Source organism: Rhodamnia argentea, chromosome 6 (assembly GCF_020921035.1).
Source record: "Rhodamnia argentea isolate NSW1041297 chromosome 6, ASM2092103v1, whole genome shotgun sequence".
NCBI lineage: Eukaryota > Viridiplantae > Streptophyta > Magnoliopsida > Myrtales > Myrtaceae > Rhodamnia > Rhodamnia argentea.
This window is the reverse complement of record NC_063155.1, coordinates 23,497,536-23,519,713: the sequence shown is the minus strand read 5'-3', so window position 1 is coordinate 23,519,713 and position 22,178 is coordinate 23,497,536. Positions and strand designations below refer to the sequence as shown.

General features: G+C 41.2%; 3 protein-coding genes across 5 annotated transcripts; 2 read left to right on the top strand and 1 right to left on the bottom strand.

The window, feature by feature from the left end:
* Positions 1-116: 116 nt before the first annotated feature.
* Positions 117-807, top strand: LOC115753199 (arabinogalactan protein 13-like). The gene has a single exon (XM_048280313.1). The coding sequence runs from the start codon at positions 242-244 to the stop codon at positions 419-421; it is 180 nt and encodes a 59-aa protein (XP_048136270.1). The 5' UTR covers positions 117-241; the 3' UTR covers positions 422-807.
* LOC115753192 (tubulin alpha-5 chain) lies at positions 429-21,482 on the top strand. Of its 3 annotated transcripts, none has more exons than XM_048280309.1 (6): positions 429-557; positions 18,435-18,564; positions 19,014-19,228; positions 19,314-19,513; positions 19,761-20,269; positions 20,951-21,482. In XM_048280309.1, exons 1-6 carry the CDS (start codon positions 506-508, stop codon positions 21,261-21,263), a joined length of 1,419 nt encoding a protein of 472 aa, XP_048136266.1. In that variant the 5' UTR covers positions 429-505; the 3' UTR covers positions 21,264-21,482. The 3 variants fall into 3 exon arrangements, with proteins under 3 accessions (XP_048136266.1, XP_048136267.1, XP_030547567.1); XM_048280310.1 differs by having other exon boundaries at positions 18,431-18,564; XM_030691707.2 differs by lacking the exon at positions 429-557 and adding an exon at positions 18,272-18,410 and having other exon boundaries at positions 18,443-18,564.
* Positions 2,517-9,995, bottom strand: LOC115753194 (mitochondrial dicarboxylate/tricarboxylate transporter DTC). Its single transcript, XM_048280312.1, has 7 exons — positions 9,949-9,995; positions 6,314-6,483; positions 5,958-6,041; positions 5,701-5,762; positions 5,119-5,480; positions 3,113-3,327; positions 2,517-2,987 (listed from the first exon to the last, which is right to left on the bottom strand). Exons 2-7 carry the CDS (start codon positions 6,431-6,433, stop codon positions 2,931-2,933), a joined length of 900 nt encoding a protein of 299 aa, XP_048136269.1. The 5' UTR covers positions 6,434-6,483; positions 9,949-9,995; the 3' UTR covers positions 2,517-2,930.
* Positions 21,483-22,178: the final 696 nt, after the last annotated feature.

The following is a 22,178-nucleotide window of genomic DNA, read 5'->3' as shown; positions in this document are numbered from 1 at the left end:
CTCTCTCTCTCTCTCTCTCTCTCTCCCCTCCCAATTTTTTTTTTTTCAAAAAGGTAAGAACAACGAAGAGAGAGAGAGAGAGATGTCCGTTGTCAGTGTATAAATATGTAAGGTATGACCCATCCTTCGTCACGCCACGACCGTTGTCATTGACGCTGAATTGCTCTGCATAATATATCTCTCTGTTCATCGTTTCGAGCCAGCAAGAAAGTTTTGCAATCCTTCCAAGAAAAGCACAGAAATGGAGGCAATGAGGATGAAGCTCTTCGTGACCCTGATGGTGGCGCTCCTGGCTCTCGCCGCCGCCCAGACCACCACCGCCGCCGAAGCCCCGGCGCCGAGCCCGGCCTCGGACGCCTCCGCCTTCGTCCCCACCTTCTTCGCCTCCGTGGCAGCTCTTGCTTTGGGCTTCTTGTTCTGAGGCTCGCACGATGAGGAGCAACGTAGGCGGCGAGATCGCTTATTTCCTCTTGCTTTCGCTCTCTCTCTATTTAGCTCTTGGCTGATGAGTTTGCGGCGGGAGAAGAGGATTGGAGGGCAGAGAGAGAGAGAGAGAGGTTGTGGGGTTGGCTTGGTTTCTCTTCCTTATTTTATTATAAAGTTAGGATCTTTAGTGAGATTGTGGTTGGGTCTGTGGTTGATGAAGGGATGATGATTTGTTTCTGGGTTTTCTTCTTTTTCACTTTTAATCTGATTCATATTCATATGTTCGAAGGCATTGGGCATGATATGCTTTCTGGGCTGTTGTGACTTTTATCTATGAATACCCTGTTTTGAAGAAATAAAATTCCCTCGGGCTTCCATGAATTCGAACTCCCTTCTTCTGCTGTTGGGACATTGTTGCTCTGGTTCATCATCAAACTCCAATCCAAGAAGCCATCCGAAGTACTCTGTTTTTCAGTAGAAATGTGTGGGAATGAGCACGCACCCATTCCCATGGCTCGAGTTTCAGCTCGGATCCTACCTAATTCTTGAGATATTTCCTCAGCTCATTTGATGAACTGAAGGAATTTAGGCTGGTGAATGTACTCGTCAAAAAGAACATTTGGTAAAAAGAAGAAAGAAAAAGCAATGTGGGATGGGGAACTGAGCAACAGCATGTGGCCTAAGGACCAGATGATGGGGAAGAAGACGCACATGGGGGGGGGATGAGTTTCGTCCGTTTATGAGCCGGGAACATCGTGGGCCCCTTGCATGGTTAAAGACAGATGAATATGTCCGTTGTTTTGCGCCGAATGGGTCTACAGCAGTTCTACTTCTCTCAAGTCGCACCCTTTTTTACCTACGATTTGAGGGGGAGAGAACGTTCGGCTCTGGGCTTACCGAGTCTTTTTTTTTTAGGTCGAAAGGGCGGACCGTGTTGAAAACTTGAACTGTAGATTTTTAGATCTCTCGACCAATCGAAGCGAAACTAGTATTAGCTGACGTAAATTCTACCGGGCGGTCGTGGCATGTACCGGGGATCGCTAGACTTTTAGCCTAGGACGCAAAGGCATTGCCCGGATTAAACCCCAGTTACTCTGATACCATCGTGCGCATTTGGGATGCGATATCCCCACCAGAGCGACGGTAGCGCGCACTCGCGTCTCACCCCCAGCACCCGAGCAGAAGGGCCAAGGCTCTCGGAGGTGGCTTCAAGAAAGTCGTCTTGGCCGGGACTTGAACCCATGACCCCTTTTGCTGCATTCCAAGCCTAATCTCAACCGACTCGACTAATCATTTGGGTTTCCGAATCTGTCCATATGTGTTCCCTAAATTTTTCAGAATGGGAAACACCGGCTGTTCTACAAGCCCGCAGACTTGTCAAAATTCTGGACGAGGTCGAGGAATCTCCAAATCAAACATGAGGTAACCGAACTCGTGGGTATTCATTATCATTTGAAATTTCGAAGGATACACAATGGCTTTCAGCGAAAAAGATGGGTAAACTACTCTTTCTTTACTTGTGGCTGCGATTAAGCAATCAAGGGGAAAATGGCTAATAAGCGACATCTCCTTCCTCGCATCGTCTTCTAACATACTTTGCATCTTCACATAGGCATTCACAGTTTAAAATGCCTCTTTTTAGCTTCAGTGTACGACACTTTTGACCTCTGAAGTTTCAAGAGAAAGTTAACTAATACTCGCGCTGCCTATTCGCTATCGGTTCTGAAAACTCTGATACGAAAGTATCGGATCTATAGAAACCCGAAGATGCAAAACGCAAGCCAAAATGGCGTTGGCAAGGACTTATGTTATCTTCTCTACTTCATGAATTTGACAAATCTTGTCCACTCTCCTGCCAGTGCCAACCTTGATGTTTCTATCACTAAACATCTCGGTTTAAGCCCAAGTCATTCCAGATTTTGATTAAACGAATAATGGGAAACATAGTATCTAACAAGAGATGGGAATAAACATAGTACCAAATGAGAAGGGAAACCATAACAAACCAAAACAGAAAACAAGCCAACTTCACCTCTTCAATGAAAACAAAGAACAGTTCTCTCTGATACCAATAACAGAGAAACATAGTATCCAACAAGAGTGAAGCAACCTCAATTGATCACTTCAGTGGATGATAAACCCATCCAGAAAAGCAACTAAGGTAAGTAGGTTCTGAAAAAGAAAATCAGTTATCCTCTCAGTACAAAGCTTATTTCACTTGGAGCAATCTTTCCCTAAAAGCTCTTCAGCCGAGTAATTCCCTTAAAACACCCAAGAATAAGAAGACTGTAGTGTCCTATATGATAACCCCCCAAAAAGAATTACTGCTACAAATCAAGACATATTGAGAGAGAGCCTACTTCGGTTGCATCATAGAAAAGAAAAATTCCGCATTTGGGGGTGTGATATCGCCAATCCTGTCTAAGATTTCAACACAGCAAAAATGTATTTTAAATCCTTATTAATGATAGTGAACTTGGAAAACAATCCCATCAGCTTAAATTCTATAACCCAAGGGACTTCTGGTACTTCTGGATTTGGTTGAGGAATATCCAAGTCATCTGCAAAAGCAAAAATCAACCAAACAAAAAAAAAAATTAGTTATCAACATCGATAAACATTCACAAGTGGCAAGCATCCATGTGTGGCCATGAGAGAGAGAGAGAGAGAGAGAGAGAGAGTATACCATCACATGAGGCGCAATTCTAACACAATACACAGGGAAGCCAGTGTAAAATTTGAACGGCCCTCCGGCTTTCAGGGTCTTCATTGCACAATCCAAGGAGCCAGTGTATGGATACTTTCCCTCAGCATCAGGTTGCATTTTCTGAATTTGGGTTTTGACATAATCAAAAGGTAAACTGCAAGCGGCAGCGAAGAAACCTGACACAGTACTAGCCCCTGCAAAAGTATGCAAGGAAATGAGACACTAGCATTAGAATCAGCTCAACCAACTGATATTAACGTAACCGGTGTACATGATCCATAAAAAGCCCGGACGTGGTTGCTTTTTGCTTGCATCAAGAAAATTTCCACAAAACACTAACTGTTAGCAAGTTGCAGGCCAAAGAAATTACAATTCACTACAAATTACACAAAGGGACAGAAATAAAACTTTCTAGAGAGTACGATTGGAAGCAAATAAAGCCCTTGCCTCACTTCTGGAACGAATTTTCAGATGTCTCAGTCATGCGGAACTATGATCGTACTTGTGTATGTATAGAAGAAAGCCATAGATGAAAGCGCTGAAATGAATTTTTTACCAAATGCCTGAAGCTAGAAGGAGGCTTCAGCATGTGCCATTTATGCTAACAACCTATTCTGTGGGTCCTCAATAGAAAAAGGAAAGAAGCACGTCAAGGAGAGAACATTAGATTATGCGAAGGAGCTCTCTCTACTACTACTAAACTGGAAACCTTGATGACAGATTATGAGCATTTCTAAGTGAACCCTAGTGGATGAGTATTTGCTACAGGTCTCTTCATGTAAAAGAGTAGTGAAATAACAAGAAAACAGCATATCGTTTGAAGCAAAAGCAGGAAGTATACAGAAAACACTGTTTTGCTTCTTGATAAATAATGACTAGACCAGGTCACTAATCACAAACTATAACACCACTACAAATGATGCAGAAAAACTTTAAGATCATCTACCATAGGGAATCCCTTTTCAAAAATGACATAATAGTCCTAGTGCTGTGAGGCTTATCTCATTGAGCCTTTGTATGTTCAAGCAACTTAATGCAGCTTTTCAGTGTAATTGTTCCTTGATTCTTCTGGTGGAACAACATATTATCCTTGCATAAGCTTTACAAACCCATCAGTACATCAGATAGACAAATTAGAAGACTTTGCTGAGTATATCCAGTTAACTAAGCAGCACTCCGGCATACATAATATACCAACTGCAGAATTGAAGCAGCGAAAGCAGGTTACCAGGCCAATGCACGTGTAAAATTAGCCAACCAATCTCACGTGACCACATTATGGTGCTTGCAGTTTGTCCCCAAGCACAAAACATGATCTATGGCCTAAATGAATCGTTAAAAATGCAAACGACCATTGTAGAAAACTTGGTATTGATTTTTTTCCCCAGCAAGTTACACCATGGTTCTTGCTCACATCAACACCACCTTAACAGGAACTTAAAAAATCTGAAGGTAATTCAAACTGGACAGTTCCATCAGAGTGTAGAAACTTATGGGCTAGGACATTACTTCGTGGCAGATATTTACTTCAACAAAATACTCTAGTTATCATAAATTGTTGATATGGCTAAAAACATGGCCATTACTTTGAGTTGGCAACCAGGGTTGAACGTTGACCCATCACCCTCACATCATTAAATGGGAAATTCAGAATTTACAAGCTGCCAAAGGGCCAAATCAGTCGACCAATTAGCATGAGTCATAAATTCTCATATAATCACACTAGAGGGCAGAAATTCAGTTCATCACACTTTTAAATAGAATACAGGTAAAAATACAGTATACCAAGATGGTGCAGAGGATGGACAGATGGTTTGACAAGACCTTAAAATAATAACCATGCAACTAACAAAATGAATAAATCTCCAATGGAGTCACATTGCAGGCATTCAAATTCAGTAAGTTTCAGCTCAAAAAAAATATTAAAGATGATACTTTTTTGTTTTATACTTCATATAACAACTGGCACAAAATAATCTTCTTACCCATAATAGTAGCACCTTCACCAAAACCAAGTGAGTCCCTGAAAAGCTCAACACTCTGATCATAGGACGCCAGCATTCCCATGTTCAAAGCCATTGCTCTCACCACAGTAGGGCCAGCTCCCTTCCAGAGTGCCAAAACTCCCTCATCACCAACAATGCGATAAAGAGCATGGAAGGCATTGGTATAATGCCGCCGTTGAGCCGCAGGTAACGTGGCATCAGCTTGCATACGAATAAGAGCTAAATCTGCCGGACTACCAAAACAAGCTCCAATAGCACCGGCAGTTAACCCACACAAGGCCTTCTGGTATAGAGGTAAAGGCTTCCCATCGTTAGCTTGCATAGCTCTAGCAGTCAAAATCCTAGCAGAAGGAAAAGAAAAACCTATTAAGTAATGCTTATGGGGTCAAGATAAGAGAGAGTAAACTGCGAGGCCATAAGTTTGCAAGATGGAGTTCAAACACGTGCAAGTAGCGATGAGCTAATTGAGCAACAAATTAAACAAGCACGACTCACACGGGCACAACGCGTGAAACTATCCATCAGCGATACTGTATGACAAGATACTTGCAAAACACTCACCTGAATGATCCAAGCCGTGCAGTAGTATAGGTGGCCTGTCTAAGCAGACCAGCAGAAAGTCCCTGCTCAAACACATCGGTATTAGAACCAGTGGGCAGATCAAGTCACTGCTCAAGCGAAAAATGCAACAGCGCCCGTCTTGAGATTATTAACAACAGTTGCCATTACAGACTTCAGCTTTGACTACCAGATCGACTAGGCAGGCAGGCAGGAAGGAAAAATTACAGACTTGAAACAAAACCAGAAGAGCTAGATACCTTGTAAAAAGCGCCAATGCCCTCTTCCCTTAGCATGGTCTTTGTCACCTGAGCTGCTGATCCCTGACCCAATTGGATTCTCACCTACACACCAAACGAAAATCAACACCCAAAAAGAGGAGCAAATCCAACCGCTCGGCCGTAGATCTGAAACAACGGACTGATCCCACTCCAATGCAAACCAAAATGCATAAACCAGAGAGAACGAATCTGAGCAGAATCGGTCACAGGTCACGGAAGCAGACCAACCCAAAAAGACGGCGTGCGCAAGCGAAACCGGGAGATTGAACGCGAGACCTCGACAATGAAGCGCGAAAGGAAGGAAAACCCCCCCGACGATGCGTTTCCGTGGTTACCTTGATCATGTCGATGGGCTGGATGACGCAGGTGGCGAGCATGCCGGAGGCACCTCCATTGACGAAGGGCTTCACGGTGGGCCAAACGCCGCCGGACTTCGGCTTCTTCGCGTCTCCCATTCGGCGATTCGGATCCTCGCTGGAGATTCAACGCGGTGAGGGAGAGAGAGCACAGAAAAGGAGGGGCTTTCGTGCGTCGCTGCAGAGAGACTGGAGAGAGAGCGGAGACAGATGGAGGAAGTAAGGCGACCACCATAAATATTAATTTTTAAAAAATAAATAAATAAGAAATGTAATGAAATTGCAAAAAAAAAAACCTGACAAGTCCACTTGCTTCCTGTGAAGAAGGAAAACGCCTTGGTGTTTGGCCTCCGATTTTGCGTAAATTTACGATATTGCACCTTTCTTTTCTTTTCGAACACGAAAACTTTCGAATCACTTATTAGGCATTTTGCTAGTGTGATTTTTAAATTTAGCGCCTTCCTCTTAGCGATTGAATTAACGATGAGCTGCCCAATATCGCATCTGTTGTTTCTAGATCGTTCCTTGCACGTTTTTTTTTCTATTTTATCGAGTATGTCTAGTCGTTCGTCACTCGTTTGAGCATTATTTCTTAAAAGACTTGCGGTGGGATTAGTCAATTTATCTCAATAGGGTTAGCAAGTCATGCATAGTCGAGATAAGTCGAATCTAAACCGAATGGCCTATCTCATTGGGTCAAACCTCCCGTCTTAAAACTCCCACCATTTTGGACCCAACATGGAGCTCTTTGCTTACTTACCTACTCATTCCAAGCCAACTCCCCACCAAACTTTCGAAGATCTGTTCTCCAAACGTGGTTCGCGAGCTCCGTCTTCAAGGTCAACTTCGCTCGAGAGTGTATCAACATTGACTTTTCCATGTCTGATGAGACCGGACCCGGCGTTTTTGCTTTTTGTTCTGCAGCTCCTGTGAGAGATGTTCAGGGGCAGGATGGTCATTGAACGCGACAGCTGCGTGTCTGGACTGTTTTTTGTATGGCGCCGAGAATTTCTTACTAATTCCGCCGGAGATAAACTTGGGACCATCGGTATCTTCGCGATGTGATGGGCTTCGAAGTCACCTCCAACGAGTTTTGGGGCTCGTCTTAGCATATTTCCAGTTTTCTGAACGGTCTTTTCACATGTCGTGTGAATTACCTACGCAAGATTTATTTCGATGAAGCCAATCACGAGATTAAAAAAAAAAGGACCGTGACAACTTTAAAATTATTTCACGAAAAATGAGGATTTACGATTAAGAAGTTGATTCTTCGCTTTTTGTGAGGACAGCCCCGTAACAGTCTAGGCATTTAAAATGAGGATGAAATGCAAATTCTAAAAGTAAAAGTACGGATAACGTTAAATGCACATTCAAGATGATAAGGTAAAAGTTAAAATATCGATTAAGAACATTGGAAATTTACGTTCGAGATAGATTTTTCCTTTTCAACGAATGTAGCGGATGTTTATAACCTCCTAAGCATGATACAGATATAGCGGTTATTGCTCTTACTAGTGCACGTTTCCCAAAATTTTAGGAGTATTGTTTGCGTTCTGATGAGACATTATCCATAAGTAATTACAACTATCAAATTCGCTAGAACACTCTATCGTCACTCGATACCGGTGTCCCTATTCAATATACCTAACCATCTTCTTTGTGTCCAACACTTAGCCAAGTTTCACGATAATTGGTCACCATAGGCTTTGTCAATGAGTTGGTACATGCCAATCCTCCTTCGCCCTCTGCGATAACCACATCATATAACTATCGATGACCATGCCATATAGTTATTAATCTCCACACCATGCAGTTGTCAATTCCCCTCATGCCTCATACCATCTTTCCTAAACAAACTCAACTCAATCGATCAAACTTCACTATGCGATGATTACAAAGTGCTCGACCATTTTTCCAATGTAAACAAAAATCCATCATAAGTAGGACTACTGACGCAAATAGTCTTTGAATTTCGTCCAATGTGAATTTTTAAACTTTTAATTTATTTAATGTAATCCCCGAACTTTTAGTTTTATCTATATAGTCTCTATAACTTTTGATACATATTCAAATTAGATTATGGACTATATGAAAATATTCAATGTAGTCCTTTCATTAATTTAAAATAAAGGATAACATTGATCATCTTCATATAGTCTATGAACTAAATTGAATAAATTAAAATTTATGGATCACATTACACATTGGATTAAATTTCAGTGGCTAAATTGAAAAAATTAAAAGTTCGGAAACCGCATTATATATTGAGTTCAAAGTTTAGGTACTTGTGTCATTTTCCCTTATTAATATGTATATTTTCGTGTGATTCTCGTTTTACAGTCTTTTTTTGGGTTGGAATTCTGGTTTTATTATTATTAATTTTTTGGGTCGACATTATCGTTTTATTATTTATTTATTTATTTATTTTGGGTCGAAATTCTCGTTTTATAGTTGATTTGGTCTTTTTCCCATATTTTTGCCAATGTCTTTTCTCTTTCGGCAGGAGGCTAACAAATCCTTGGGTCTTCAAAAGAATCCAAAATTACGAAAGTGTCCCTACAGTCTTTGTTGCGCCGATCCTCCTCGGAATCGCCGCCGCCACAGCCACAAGTTGCTTGGACCGCCTGACCTAAAAACGAGACGATTCCATTGGCCCATTTTAAGGATTTTTGTTTTCCTTTTTCTTTTTTCTCTCTCTCTTGTCCGTTTATTTTAAGGATTTTCTTTTTCTTTTTCTTTTTTGGCACTGTCTAATTTAAGGATTTTGTTATTTTGCGAGATGCCATTGGCCATTGGCCTGCTTATATTCCTGCGACGTCACGTCGAATATGTCCTTTTATTGCTTCGCATGTGTGATGTGCCCACTTGATTTTCCCTCTTTTCTTGTCACAACAATTTTTTTTTTTAAGTGATTCTTCTCTGTAATTTTCTCTTTTTTTTCCGTTTTATTCTACTTTTTCAAATGAACAATTTGTTTTCTTAGTGAACGTCTTAATTCGTCCGTGACTTTTATAGGTTTTAGAGATTGGAATAACATAGCAGAAAACATTTCTAACAGAGCGCCCAATATCCACCGTAAATTATCCGTCGAGATTCTTTCTTTTTAAGAAGAGGATTCGTTATTGGATCTTGAATCTTTGGGAACATATGTATAGATTTTTCTTTTGTCGCGATCTAGGGTTATGGGTCAATGAATAAACTATATAGAGATTCACGGTATATCTATAAGTTTTGTAAACAGTCACGCTTTTTCCATTCCCTTTCTAGCTAACACACTCCATAAAAGTAGTGTATTGACTATAATATCCATTGTGGGCCTCGTTTTATATTTACCTTTTTTCTTTTTCTTCCCTATCTCTCTACTCTCTCTTTGCGTGTCCATCGTCTTCTTACTAAGTACGTTCACCCACACCTCTGACCCTGATGCGCCGTTCGCTTGCTTCTCCACGTCGCCACTCCTCGTGGCCTTGACTCGCCATCATCAAGACCTTCCTGATTATTGTATACTCTTCGTAAAGGGGCACAAAATTGGCAAAGCATCGTTTGACCCCACTATATGCCTAAACGATTTTTAGGATGAAGATCCAATTCGATGATGATGAGCTTGAGGAACTAGAGAGAGAGAGAGAGAGAGAGTACCGACAAGGAAAGAGGAGGTTTTAATCATATGGATTGTGGAGGAATTGTAGCCCTCTATCAATCAACATCTACTTTAGAGATACCTTTCGAGAGATGCAGTATTTTCAACTTGAGAACATCCAAACTCGCTCGATAATCTGCCGGTCACCGACTCGATGAAGCCTTTGCACATGTCTAATTCATCTTCGAAGCTACTGTTGTTCTTGCTGTCGTTGACACAATTACAACCGTTGCGACTGCGCTTTGCCACCAATTGCTTCTCGTTGCTCTCCTCGATGAGGTTCTGAACCATCTTCACCGAGAAGACTAAGCTCGGCTCTAGTGGGCCGCGGGTCTAGGCGCAAGGGGCGGCGACGCGGAGAAGCAAGCGAACAGCAAGGAGGAAGAAGGCAATGAACATGTAAAGAGAGAGATAGGGAAGAAAAATAAATAAAGAAAACACAAAATGGGGCCCATGTTTGAAATTAATAATTGTCAATAAAAATGATGTGCTAAAAGGCGGGACCCGTAAATGATATTATAGTCAAAAAAATAATTTTAGGGAGTGTGTTAGCAAGTGGAAAAAGCGCAACTCGTTGTGAATTTGATTAAATTAAGATATTTTGTGCGTGCGGATAATGTAAATCCAAAATAATGTATGCGCAATTGCTATGCTTTTTTGAGATAATTGTGGTTATCTATATATGCTTTCCCTTTTACTTTTTCATTCAAATCTTGCAATGGATGCGACTTAACTTTTTCTTTGCCGGCAGCACTTGAGACTTTGATAGTATGCAAATTTTGACTTGTGAATTCTCATATGATTCTCGGGGAAATTGCACAAAACTATCTCTGACTTTGTGACGATACATGTGTACCCTTAAACTTTTAACTGTTATGCGTTGCTCTCGTGAATTTCATTTCGTTGCACCGTCATCATTTTCATTAGTATGAGCAATGCACTTGACTTTTATCAAGTAAATGTGCATTTTTTTAATCTCATTTTCTATGAAAATCTTTCTTTCACCCTAGAATTTTGCAAAGATGAAATTAAAGAAAAATAAATTAGCTAAAAATAAAAAGATATCAATAATGATTATGGAAATAAAAATTGATGAAAATAATAATGTAACTAATAAAACATTTTAGAAAAAAGAAACAGTAATTAGTACGGAGGACAAGTTGATGCCGGAGCATTCCCCGAAGATGCCGACAATGCAAAGGAGTTACAGACTTCCTAGTTACTGTTCGAACTCCTCCTAGCCGACGATCTCCTCGTTATCGATTCTCGAGCGTCCGTCGATAGTTAATTTCACATTCATCGAAGGACATCAATTCGACAGCTTAAGAATAGTCGGGGTATTGAAGACCTTCAACCAACTACCATTATCATTCATCTTTTTCAAGGTCTAGTAAATGTTGTTTAAGTTCTCAAAGAGTCGCAATTCGAGTTGCTAAAGCATTTAATGTCATTTTTTAGTTTCTAGGACTTTATTATTTTTCAAGTTCATATGTGTAAGTTCCTTTCCTACGAAGAGTTACTCATGCTTGGAGGAGTATTCCATGCTCGTCTATATAAGCATATTGTGATTAGACATGGCCACGAGCCATGAACCGCTGGTTCCAGTTCATGGACCGGCGATTCCGGTTCTAGTTCAGAACTTATTGTTCCAGGCCGGTTCCGAATTTAAATTTAAATTTTATATAATACATTATAAAATAAAAAAATAAATTATAATCAAATTGTACATTGTAATCAAATTTGGAGGGGAAAAAAAAGGGAGAGGAAAGGGGTTTGAACTTAATGAATTATCATTAAGCGCCTACATATCTTCTTGGGGATAGAAGAATCAAAGTCTATGTAGTTCTTTTACCTTTAATAACCCCAGCTTATCTCATCGTCAATTATCGTTACCCGTTGTGATATCCGTAGCGGTGGTATCTCCACTATCATCATTGAAGAATTCGTCGTCTCGATCTAGCTCTTATTGTCGAAATTTAGTATTTGTCCAATCATGGACACAAGCTTGAGCCTCCACAACATTCGGATTTAATCTTGAACGGTATTCGTCCAAAATTAATCATCCAGCGCTAAATGCTTGTTCAACCGCAACCGTTAAAGAAGGGATTGTTAACATATGTCTTGTGATGAGAGCGATGACTGAGAATTGGGTTAAATGAGCCTTCTACCACTTCGAAATTTTGAAATATGTGCTGTGTTCGAAATCACGGAACTCAAAAGCAATGGTTAAATAATTTTCTAATTCAAAAATATTACCCGTTACTCCCTTTTGTCTTTTTTGCCTATTAAGGAGCAGATTGCACCATCTACTAAGTCTATAACTCTCCCCCCTAAAGATGCTGACAATGCAAAGGAGTTACGGACTTCCTAGTTACTAATCAAACTCCTCGTAGCCGACGATCTCCTCGTTGTCGATTCTCGAGCGTACGTTGATAGTCAATTTCACATTCAACGAAGGACATCAATTCGACAGCTTAAGAATAGTCAAGGTATTGAAGACCTTCAACCAACTACCATTATCATTCATCTTTTTCGAGGTTTAGTAAATGTTGTTTAAGTTCTCAAAGAGTCACGATTCAAGTTGCTAAAGTATTTAATGTCATTTTTTAGTTTCTAGGACTTTATTATTTTTCAAGTTCCTATGTGTAAGTTCCTTTCCTACGAAGAGTTACTCATGCTTGGAGGAGTATTTCATGCTCGTCTATACAAGCATACTGTGATTAGACATGGCCATGGGCCATGAACCGGCGGTTCCAGTTCCGGTTCGGAACCGCCTGTTTCGGACCTGTTCAAGAGCCGGTTCCGGTTCCGAATTTAAAATTTAATTATATATAATACATTATGAAATAAAAATAATAAATTATAATCAAATTGTACATTGTAATCAAATTTGGGGGAAAAAAGGGGAGAGGGAAGAGGTTTGAACTTAATGAATTATCATTAAGCGCATACATATCTTCTTGAGGATAGAAGAATCAAAGCTCATGTAGTTCTTTTACCTTTGATAACCTCGGCTTACCTCATCGTCAATCGTCGCTACCCATTGTGGTATCCATAACAGTGGTATCTCCACTGTCATCTTTGAAAAATTCGTCGTCTTGATTTAGCTCTTATTGTCGAAATTTAGCCTTTGTCCAATCATGGACACAAGCTTGAGCCTCCACAACATCCGGATTTAATCTTGAACGACGGTCGTCCAAAATTAATCCTCCAGCGCTAAATGCTTGTTCAACTGCAACCGTTAAAGAATGGGTTGTTAACATCTGTCTTGTGATGAGAGCGATGACCGAGAATTGGGTTAAATGAGCCTTCCACCACTTCGGAATTTTGAAATATGTGCCGTGTTCGAAATCACGGAACTCAAAAGCAATGGTTAAATAATTTTTTAATTTGGAAATATTACATATTGCCCCCTTTTGTTTTTTTTTTTTGCCTACTAATGAGCATATTGTACCATTTACTAAGTCTATCACCCTCCTCCCTAAAGATGCCGACAATGCAAAGGAGTTACGGACTTCCTAGTTACTGATTGAACTCCTCATAGCCGACGATCTACTCGTTATCGATTCTCAAGCGTCCGTCGATAGTCAATTTCACATTCATCGAAGGACATCAATTCGACAGCTTAAGAATAGTCAAGGTATTGAAGACCTTCAACCAACTACCATTATCATTCATCTTTTTCGAGGTCTAGTAAATGTTGTTTAAGTTCTAAAAGAGTCACGATTCGAGTTGCTAAAGTATTTAATGTCATTTTCCAGTTTCTAGGACTTTATTATTTTTCAAGTTCCTATGTGTAAGTTTGTTTCCTATGAAGAGTTACTCATGCTTGGAGGAGTATTCCATGCTCGTCTATATAAGCATACTGTGATGAATAAAAAGGCAGACTTGATTAATTGATAAATTAATACCTTTGGTTTTAGAACAATGAGTTGTTCTTATTTGCTCTGATCCCTTAGGTGGATACCTACGGCGATTATTCTATCATTTCGAGTTCTCACTTGTGTTACCTCCTACTTCTCTATACTTTCTCCTGAGCGTCACAAGTATATTGATAATAAAAAAATGAAAAAATTTTAAATAAGGGTCCGAAGGGCTCTCATTTCTCAAACAAGAGCTTGAATTGGATTTTGTTCGAATAAAAGCTTGAAGTACTCTCATTATTGTAAAGAATGACCAAGCTAAGGGCATCTCTGTTATTTGCTTTTTATTTATTTTATTTGTTCTTTTTCTTTTCTTATCTTTTATCTTTATCTTTCTTCTTTTTTCTCTCTTTCCTCCCCAAGCCATCGGCGGAGGTCGCTCGACTCGGGCGATGGTCACCCTTACCCACCTAGCCCATGCGAGGCTGGGTGGCCCTTGCCCAACACCAACGAGGAAAGCCCTCATTCGCTCGGGTGAGGGATACCATCGCCCTCATCCGGCTTCGCTAGCCAAAGTTAGGACCGGGGTTGGCCTTACCGAACTAGTGACGTCTCCCTCGCTTGCCCGGTGCAGGTGAGGGCGATCCTCGCCCGATGTAGGCAATGAGTAGAGAAGCGAGAGAGGAAAAGAAAAAGGAAAACAGAAAAAAGCAAAAAAGGAAAAAAAGTAAATGATGAAAATTCCCTTCAACAAGGCCCTTCTTTGAAATAATGAGGGCACTTGAGCACCTTATTTGAAATAAGATTTACTTCACACTCTTATTTGAAAAAAATAAGAGCATTTTGGGTTCTTATTTGGAATTTTCTCTAAACAGGTCAAATAACAAGACTTGGATACTCGCGGTGTACTCTTAAATCGTTGATCAATGAAAAGGTGATTGATCAATAAAGACGTTAAAAAATTAACCTTACAATTCGGTTAAACATTTCCTTGTATGAGCTAAGGCGATCATTTTTCAGTTATGACTCTTGAAATTTTTTTATTAGTCTTATCTACATTTATCAATCACTTAAATATACATAACGAGTATTGACCCACAAACACACACACACACACACACATATATATATATATACACACACACACAAGTAACCAACTATGTCGATTGACCTTTATTTTTATTGAGGCTTTTTTTCTTCTTATTTTATTCTCGTTTATACCTTTTATTAAAGTGTCTTATTTAGTTCTATTAGAGTAGATATTTTTATCACACCTTAACAATCTTTTAATGTGTATTCTAAAATTGTTAGCGTTTTACTTAATTTAGTTTTATCCGAAGTTTAGTATTTTTCGTTTTTCATGGCAATTAAGAAGAAAAGAGAGATGTCCCAGAAAATAAAATTGAAAATATACTATTATTTTTTAAAAGTCACGTGGGTTTCTCATGCTAACACGTTGTTAACGATTCTAATAAAATGGGCAAATGAGTGTTACTCTAGAATTCACAAGGCTTATATCCAATTCCCCTATGATTTTTTTTTTGTAATCTGGTTGATATTTTAAAATGGAAAATAATTCCCTAATAATACCGCCAGAGACAAAATAATCTCAACTGTAGATTCACGCATTATCATCACGTGTTTTATATAAAACACTCACAAAGTCGTAGTGCCTTTCGTGACTAAGCAATTCATGCTTAAATTGTTGACCATGGACTTTTCGCGAACGGACACAAAAGATTGCTCACGGGAGGGAAAGAGAAAGAGAGCTATTAATTACTCAAAAAAGCAAGCACGAGAGAGCCGACTCTCTTGAACACGAAAAGGGTACACAAGAGAGGAGGGAGGAAAAAGGAAAGAAATAGTTCTTTCTGAAAAGCACGAAGATGGCGAATCCTACTGTCTATCCACCAATACTTGGACTCGACAATTTATTAGCTTTGATCTTGAAATTTACCGATTTTAAATATTCGCGCTAGTCGGCACGCGCATACATAAAACGTGTCTTATCGAACTCGAAAGCATCCTCAATACTTGGTGGGTTGCCCTTGGAGAAAACTGGTGGGTTATGGGCCCGGCCCGACCCGAGAAAATGTAGCGCTGCCTAAGGCTGACGATGGACTATATAGTGAACGAAGGATGTAGGCCCATTATCATCGGCCACTATGACCAAGCTGTGAAGTCAAACAAGGGCTATTCACCAACCCTTGTCGTTTTGGGCCTGGGCCTACTTGGCAACTTTAAGAGGATCGGGCGAATTGCTCGAAACCACGTGAATTTTGGGGCCGCTACGCAATTGCTTCCCAACTTTGAAAAGTTACAGATTAACCCCCCCGGTCCACTCGACGGCCTTGCATAGTAGTCCCCGGATTTTGGAAAACCCATAGATTACCTCCCGACTTTTTACTTTTGGTGCCATCTTACCTGTTACGGGGTTAAATTAACATATTTAGATGATGCTTAACGGCTCTCAAAGTTTTGGGGATAATTGCTCAAAATCTCCATGGTTAATGAAGTTAGGAAAGGAGGAAAAAAAAGAAGGAGATGCATGGTTTGCGGAGTTAAGAAAATTTTAGTAGATAATATTCAAGTTAAAAAGACACGAGTTATCATATATTTAGACGATGCTTAATGGCTCTCAAAGTTTTGAGCTGTTTTGCAACGGTGCAAATGTTTAGACAGATTTTGAGCAATTATCCCCATTAATTTGTACATCATACCTTTACGGGGTCTGCTTGGCTCGGTCGGACCTAAGGGGCAAGCATAGGTTCGACGGTCGAATTTGGGACAGGTCCTAAAGAGCTTCATTCAACTCCATACGCGAGCTGATTGTTATCCACTAGGTGGGCCTAACAGAGTTGCGCCCCATAAAGGATACCACTTGCTCAAATTCGAGCAGCTAAGTCATATTCGGCCCCCCTAATCTCCCTCTCCCTCTCCCTTTCGTGAAAAAAGAAACAATCAAGCACATCTAACATTGAGCCCTGAAATTTCCATTGGCATTTCATCTGCACCATCGACATGTACGACCTTTTATTTTCTCCCGAAAAAGCCTATAAAAGTGAATCACCAATCAATAAACGCACGTTCAAAGGATGAATAAGTGTAGTGTGGATATATTTACATTGAACGGCACATCATCGCTCGATAGGAAAGTGTTCTAAGTCTACATAAATGCGAGGTTATGTTCTTATTCTACCTAAGCCACTTGCCCATGCTCTAAAGACAGAGTGTACATCTTGATCTTGTTCGCATCCTTACCGGAGGAATATAGTCACATGGGATGCCAACTCTTCTCGCCTGTTCATTTCTTCGGTTATTGGGTGAAGAAGCGCCGAGCGCTTCCCCCCCGCCTTGGATAACATTTTCTTAGGTCCTTCTTCCGACGTCGTATCGCTGGAACGTGCCTCCTTTTTGTTCGTATCGGCAGTGGGATGATCATTGGCGGACTAAAGAATCAGCCGAAATCGAGAAAGATCAGCTCCGGACGCCTGGGGCAGTTAGGGCGTGTCCATCAGCCAGCAGATTTAAAGCCGAGATGGGTATTACGTGGACCAGTCCGAGCGACAACATGGTCGGAGCCTTGGCGCTCCCAAAAGCACGAGATTCCGAATCGGACTCTCCCCCGATCCCACTGATCAAATCTTATCCTTAACCCGATACAATACCGGATTTTTTTTTTTAACTCGTGGCGACCCGGTTAAAAATCCAAAGGTGAAAAAGAAGTCACGAGTGCGATCGACTAGATCCGATCATGGATCTGGCGGTTCACGAGATCTGCCTAGAGGAAGAGCATTTTCTGATTTTCAGCATGATGGGGCCTATCCCTACCGATGCTTAACAAGGCAAAACATAATTTGACTTGGTACAAAGAATTAAAAATCGACACCATGTCATGCGATTTTCACTCATTATCGAAAATTACAGGTTTTCATTTGTAAGGATTGTCTAGACAAACGGGTACAAATCACACGAGAGCACAATAACACGGCACAAATTCGCCGCTACTACGATTGCAGACCTCTGGAACCTCGGCAATGACAAAACTACAAAAAGAAAAGAAAATAGTAAAACAAGTTTGCGAAAATATAGAATTTTAGCAAAAATAGCTAAAAAAGACAACGAAGCATCGCATGATAATGCATCATCCACCAGCTAATCCCCACCCTTGCAGATCGAACCTTTTCTGGGCCTTCTCTCTACGTGGCCCAACCCAGCCGGTCCCCCCGAAATTTCATTTTCCCATTTTACCCTCCAGACCCGACTGGTCCTGAGGTGAAGAGGGGTATTACCGTCAATTCAGGTGAGGCCCCGCGGGTCCCACGGAAAAGGCTGGCGCCGAGGGGCCAGGCAACTTGTCGCCGGACTCCAAAAATCTCGCCAATCCAGTTAAAAAGTAATTCTGCGAAGAAAAAAAGAAGAATTAGGGAAAACAAAAGGTTGAAGCAGGTATATAAAGGCGGACCTGAGAAGGTAAGAGAGTTTTCATTTACGCGAGTCTCCATTGCAGAGGAAGATCGAAGAAGAAGAAGGGCGTCTTCGCATAGATCTGGGAGGTCTAGGGTTTCGAGACACAGAGAGAGAGAGAGAGAGAGAGAGAGAGAGAGAGAGAGGATGAGAGAGATCATAAGCATACACATTGGGCAGGCGGGGATTCAGGTGGGGAATTCGTGCTGGGAGCTGTACTGCCTCGAGCATGACATTCAGCCGGACGGCATGATGCCTAGGTAACCGCGGCTTCTCCTTCTTCCCTTCCGATCCGCATCTCTTGCAATGTTGTGCTTCGTCGTCCGCGGTCCTGTTCGGTTGTCGCGTAAATCTCTTTGCATTGTGTTTGTGTGCCTGTTGTTCGACTGTGGTTTAGCTAGAGAGGAAGATTGAAATGGTGGAGAATCTGGTTGAAATGGCTTTCTTCTTCGAGGTCGGCCGAGCGTGCGTGGACGTGGAGATGATAGCTTTCGGCCTCTCGTTTTTGGCGTTGTTCTGACCTGATTATAGGTTTTGTCAGGCACATCGAAAGGGAAATCGACTCGCGTTGGTAGTTGTTAATGGAAACCTCTGAGTACAATATTTTCAGATTAGCGCATAGTTCTCGAGTCATTGGTAATGTTGTTGGTTTGAGAGGTCATTTTGCTACGAGGATAAATCTAAGTGGGTGTCTCCTGTGACATTGTAGCGACACAACGGTAGGCATTTCGGCGGATGCTTTCAACACCTTCTTTAGCGAGACTGGCTCAGGCAAGCATGTTCCGCGGGCTATCTTCGTGGATCTGGAGCCAACTGTCATTGATGAAGTCAGGACTGGAACTTACCGGCAGCTTTTCCATCCGGAGCAGCTGATTTCTGGCAAGGAAGATGCTGCCAACAACTTCGCCAGAGGCCACTATACTGGTAGGGAGAAGTTTAATGCGGTTCCGATTTGGATAGATGCCATTTGCTCTGTTGCTTCTTAACACTGTTTCGCGTTGTTCGACAGTTGGGAAGGAGATAGTCGATCTGTGCCTTGATCGAGTGAGGAAGTTGGCAGATAACTGTACCGGGTTGCAAGGATTTTTGGTGTTCAGTGCTGTCGGTGGTGGGACTGGTTCTGGTCTGGGATCCTTGTTGCTAGAACGGTTGTCGGTAGATTATGGGAAGAAGTCGAAGCTTGGTTTCACCATCTATCCTTCTCCCCAGGTACATGACGACCATTTAGTTGCTCATATGTGAACTGTGGTTCTCAAATCGCTGTCAAGATCTCCTGACTTATACAATAGCAGATTCAATTTTTTTCATTCTGGAATTGCATATTGCTGTTCTACTTTGAGTTCTCCCCTCATTTGAAAGATGGATGGATCTTATTATGTAGAAGATCACTGAAAATTCGGAATAGGAAGATGCCATTCTTTTATCGTAGGCAGTGTCTAACGCTTATCATTTGCAGGTTTCAACAGCCGTCGTGGAGCCATATAACAGTGTTCTTTCTACTCATTCCCTCCTTGAGCACACAGATGTTGCTGTGCTCTTGGATAATGAGGCTATATACGATATTTGCAGGAGATCCCTGGACATTGAAAGGCCAACTTATACCAACTTGAACAGATTGATATCTCAAATCATATCATCTTTGACAACTTCCTTAAGGTTTGATGGAGCCATTAACGTGGATATCACAGAGTTCCAGACCAACCTGGTTCCTTATCCTCGCATTCACTTCATGCTCTCTTCTTATGCTCCCGTAATCTCTGCCGAAAAGGCATATCACGAGCAGCTATCAGTTCCTGAGATCACTAATGCGGTATTCGAGCCATCAAGCATGATGGCTAAGTGTGATCCTAGGCATGGGAAGTACATGGCCTGCTGCTTGATGTACAGGGGTGATGTTGTTCCTAAAGATGTTAATGCTGCTGTAGCCACTATCAAAACCAAAAGGACTGTTCAATTTGTTGACTGGTGAGTACAATTTTTGCTTTCGATAAGTAAGGTTTTACTTATGAAGCACAAGGCAAGAACCAGGGAGAGTGGTGAGTACAAAGCAACGTAACAGGGGAAATACCTTTATTGTCAGAAGATGGATATGGTCATCTTATTATGTTTGTGGAATGTGATGCTAATTCAAACTTTTCTTGGTTGCTGTTTCATCACTCTATCTCGAAAAGTGAGACATACATATTCAGACAACGTAGACTCACTGTCTAGGCTCGCAAAAAGTTGTGTCGTAGTATTAATGAAAATGAAAAAAGGAACTTGTTTGGCAGCTCTGCTTGATAATTTGCCAAATTTTTGGTGCAGTGTCACTTTCTATTCTCCTCCCTATCCTTTTCTTTTTTTCACTCTGCTGGCTGCCCAATTTTTCTGTATCCTGTTGTTCAGGCTACAGCAAAGACTTGTTTTGCCAGACAACTTTTCTTCTGTGTGTTTTGTAAGCAAGTACCAATGAGTTGTTCACGCTTTTGGATAGTGTACGTGTGACTGCAAGAAGTAAAGTGTGCCTGTTTTGTTTACCATTACTGCAAAATGATTTTCTGTGCTTGTTTAAAAAATGTGGTGACTTCATGACCTTTTTTCTTCTTCGAGAGGTTTGTAGCATTCATCTTGCTTCGGAGCTGAAAATATGTTCTTTGGATCAAACAGGTGTCCCACTGGCTTCAAGTGTGGTATCAATTATCAGCCTCCAACTGTTGTTCCTGGGGGTGACCTTGCCAAGGTTCAGCGTGCTGTGTGCATGATCAGCAACAACACAGCAGTGGCCGAGGTGTTCTCACGAATTGACCACAAATTCGATCTCATGTATGCTAAGAGGGCATTTGTTCACTGGTATGTTGGTGAGGGCATGGAGGAAGGAGAATTTTCCGAGGCTCGTGAAGACTTGGCTGCCCTCGAGAAAGACTACGAGGAAGTGGGTGCGGAAGGTGTCGATGATGAGGAAGAAACTGAAGACTATTAGTAGTGGTGTAATCCTGCAAGGAGATCTTGAGGAATGATTCAGTGGTCAGGGTTTGTCCGCCACCTTTGATGGAATTCTGTTTATATTTCTCGTGTAGATGTGTGCTATTTCCTCATGCCTATGAAACTGTGAAACTTGTGGCCTTATTATGAAAGGTGTCGTATTTTGTGGTGCTAGAAACTTGAGATGGCAATAAATATCGAACCCGGTTTGCTTGTACCCGCCGCGTCTCAAGCAGCCATTCCATAGTCACCGAAGGATGATAATCTGGATGACATCTGCAGCTGTCAAAATCTCTAGCAACTCAGTTCATTAATACCATCACAAGCCTCATTCTTGGTTGGGCGGGCATCCAAAATTTTCACCTTATGCCAGGTGAGAACATTAATGCAATGTAAGGGTACATCATCTGGCACCTGTACATGTTGGATCTGGGAAGGAGTGTGCCTCCATTTCTTTGTTCTTTTTTTCGGTGTGATTTGATACTTGAACAGAATTGCTGTTTGGTCAGCAGCAGCTTTTGTGACTTGGTTCCAACAAGAATTGCTGCTTCTCCTTCTGTTACAATCATTCTCGATTCTCATGGCTTGTTACTCATTGCTTGACTCTCTCTCTCTCTCTCTCTCTCTCTCTCTCTCTCTCTCTCTCATGGGTTCCAGCAATGGCTATTGTGTTTGTGGCTCGATCATTGCCAAAAAGCTGTATGCAAGATCATCTAGATTTGTGAGATCGTCCTGTGTGTATAAGACAATGGAAGGTGGATCCAGATAGGGTCCTCCGAATTCACTCTGAAATTTTTTCTGGCCAATCAGTACTCGGCAGGAGTGATTCGTGATGTATTGGTTCCTTTTCTCTAGAACTGTAGAATGAGACGGTATTCCTTTTACTGCATATTATCTGACTATAGATTTAAGT

Bases quoted from the DNA above. Each gene is read 5' to 3' on its own strand.
- LOC115753199 (XM_048280313.1), top strand. From the start codon at position 242: ATGGAGGCAATGAGGATGAAGCTCTTCGTGACCCTGATGGTGGCGCTC.
- LOC115753192 (XM_048280309.1), top strand. From the start codon at position 506: ATGAGTTTGCGGCGGGAGAAGAGGATTGGAGGGCAGAGAGAGAGAGAG. The intron at 18,565-19,013 runs GTAACCGCGGCT...GTGACATTGTAG, and splicing joins CCGGACGGCATGATGCCTAG to CGACACAACGGTAGGCATTT. The intron at 19,514-19,760 runs GTACATGACGAC...TATCATTTGCAG, and splicing joins CCATCTATCCTTCTCCCCAG to GTTTCAACAGCCGTCGTGGA.
- LOC115753194 (XM_048280312.1), bottom strand. From the start codon at position 6,433: ATGGGAGACGCGAAGAAGCCGAAGTCCGGCGGCGTTTGGCCCACCGTG. The intron at 5,481-5,700 runs GTGAGTGTTTTG...TCCTTCTGCTAG, and splicing joins GCACGGCTTGGATCATTCAG to GATTTTGACTGCTAGAGCTA. The intron at 2,988-3,112 runs GTATACTCTCTC...TTGCTTTTGCAG, and splicing joins GAATTGCGCCTCATGTGATG to ATGACTTGGATATTCCTCAA.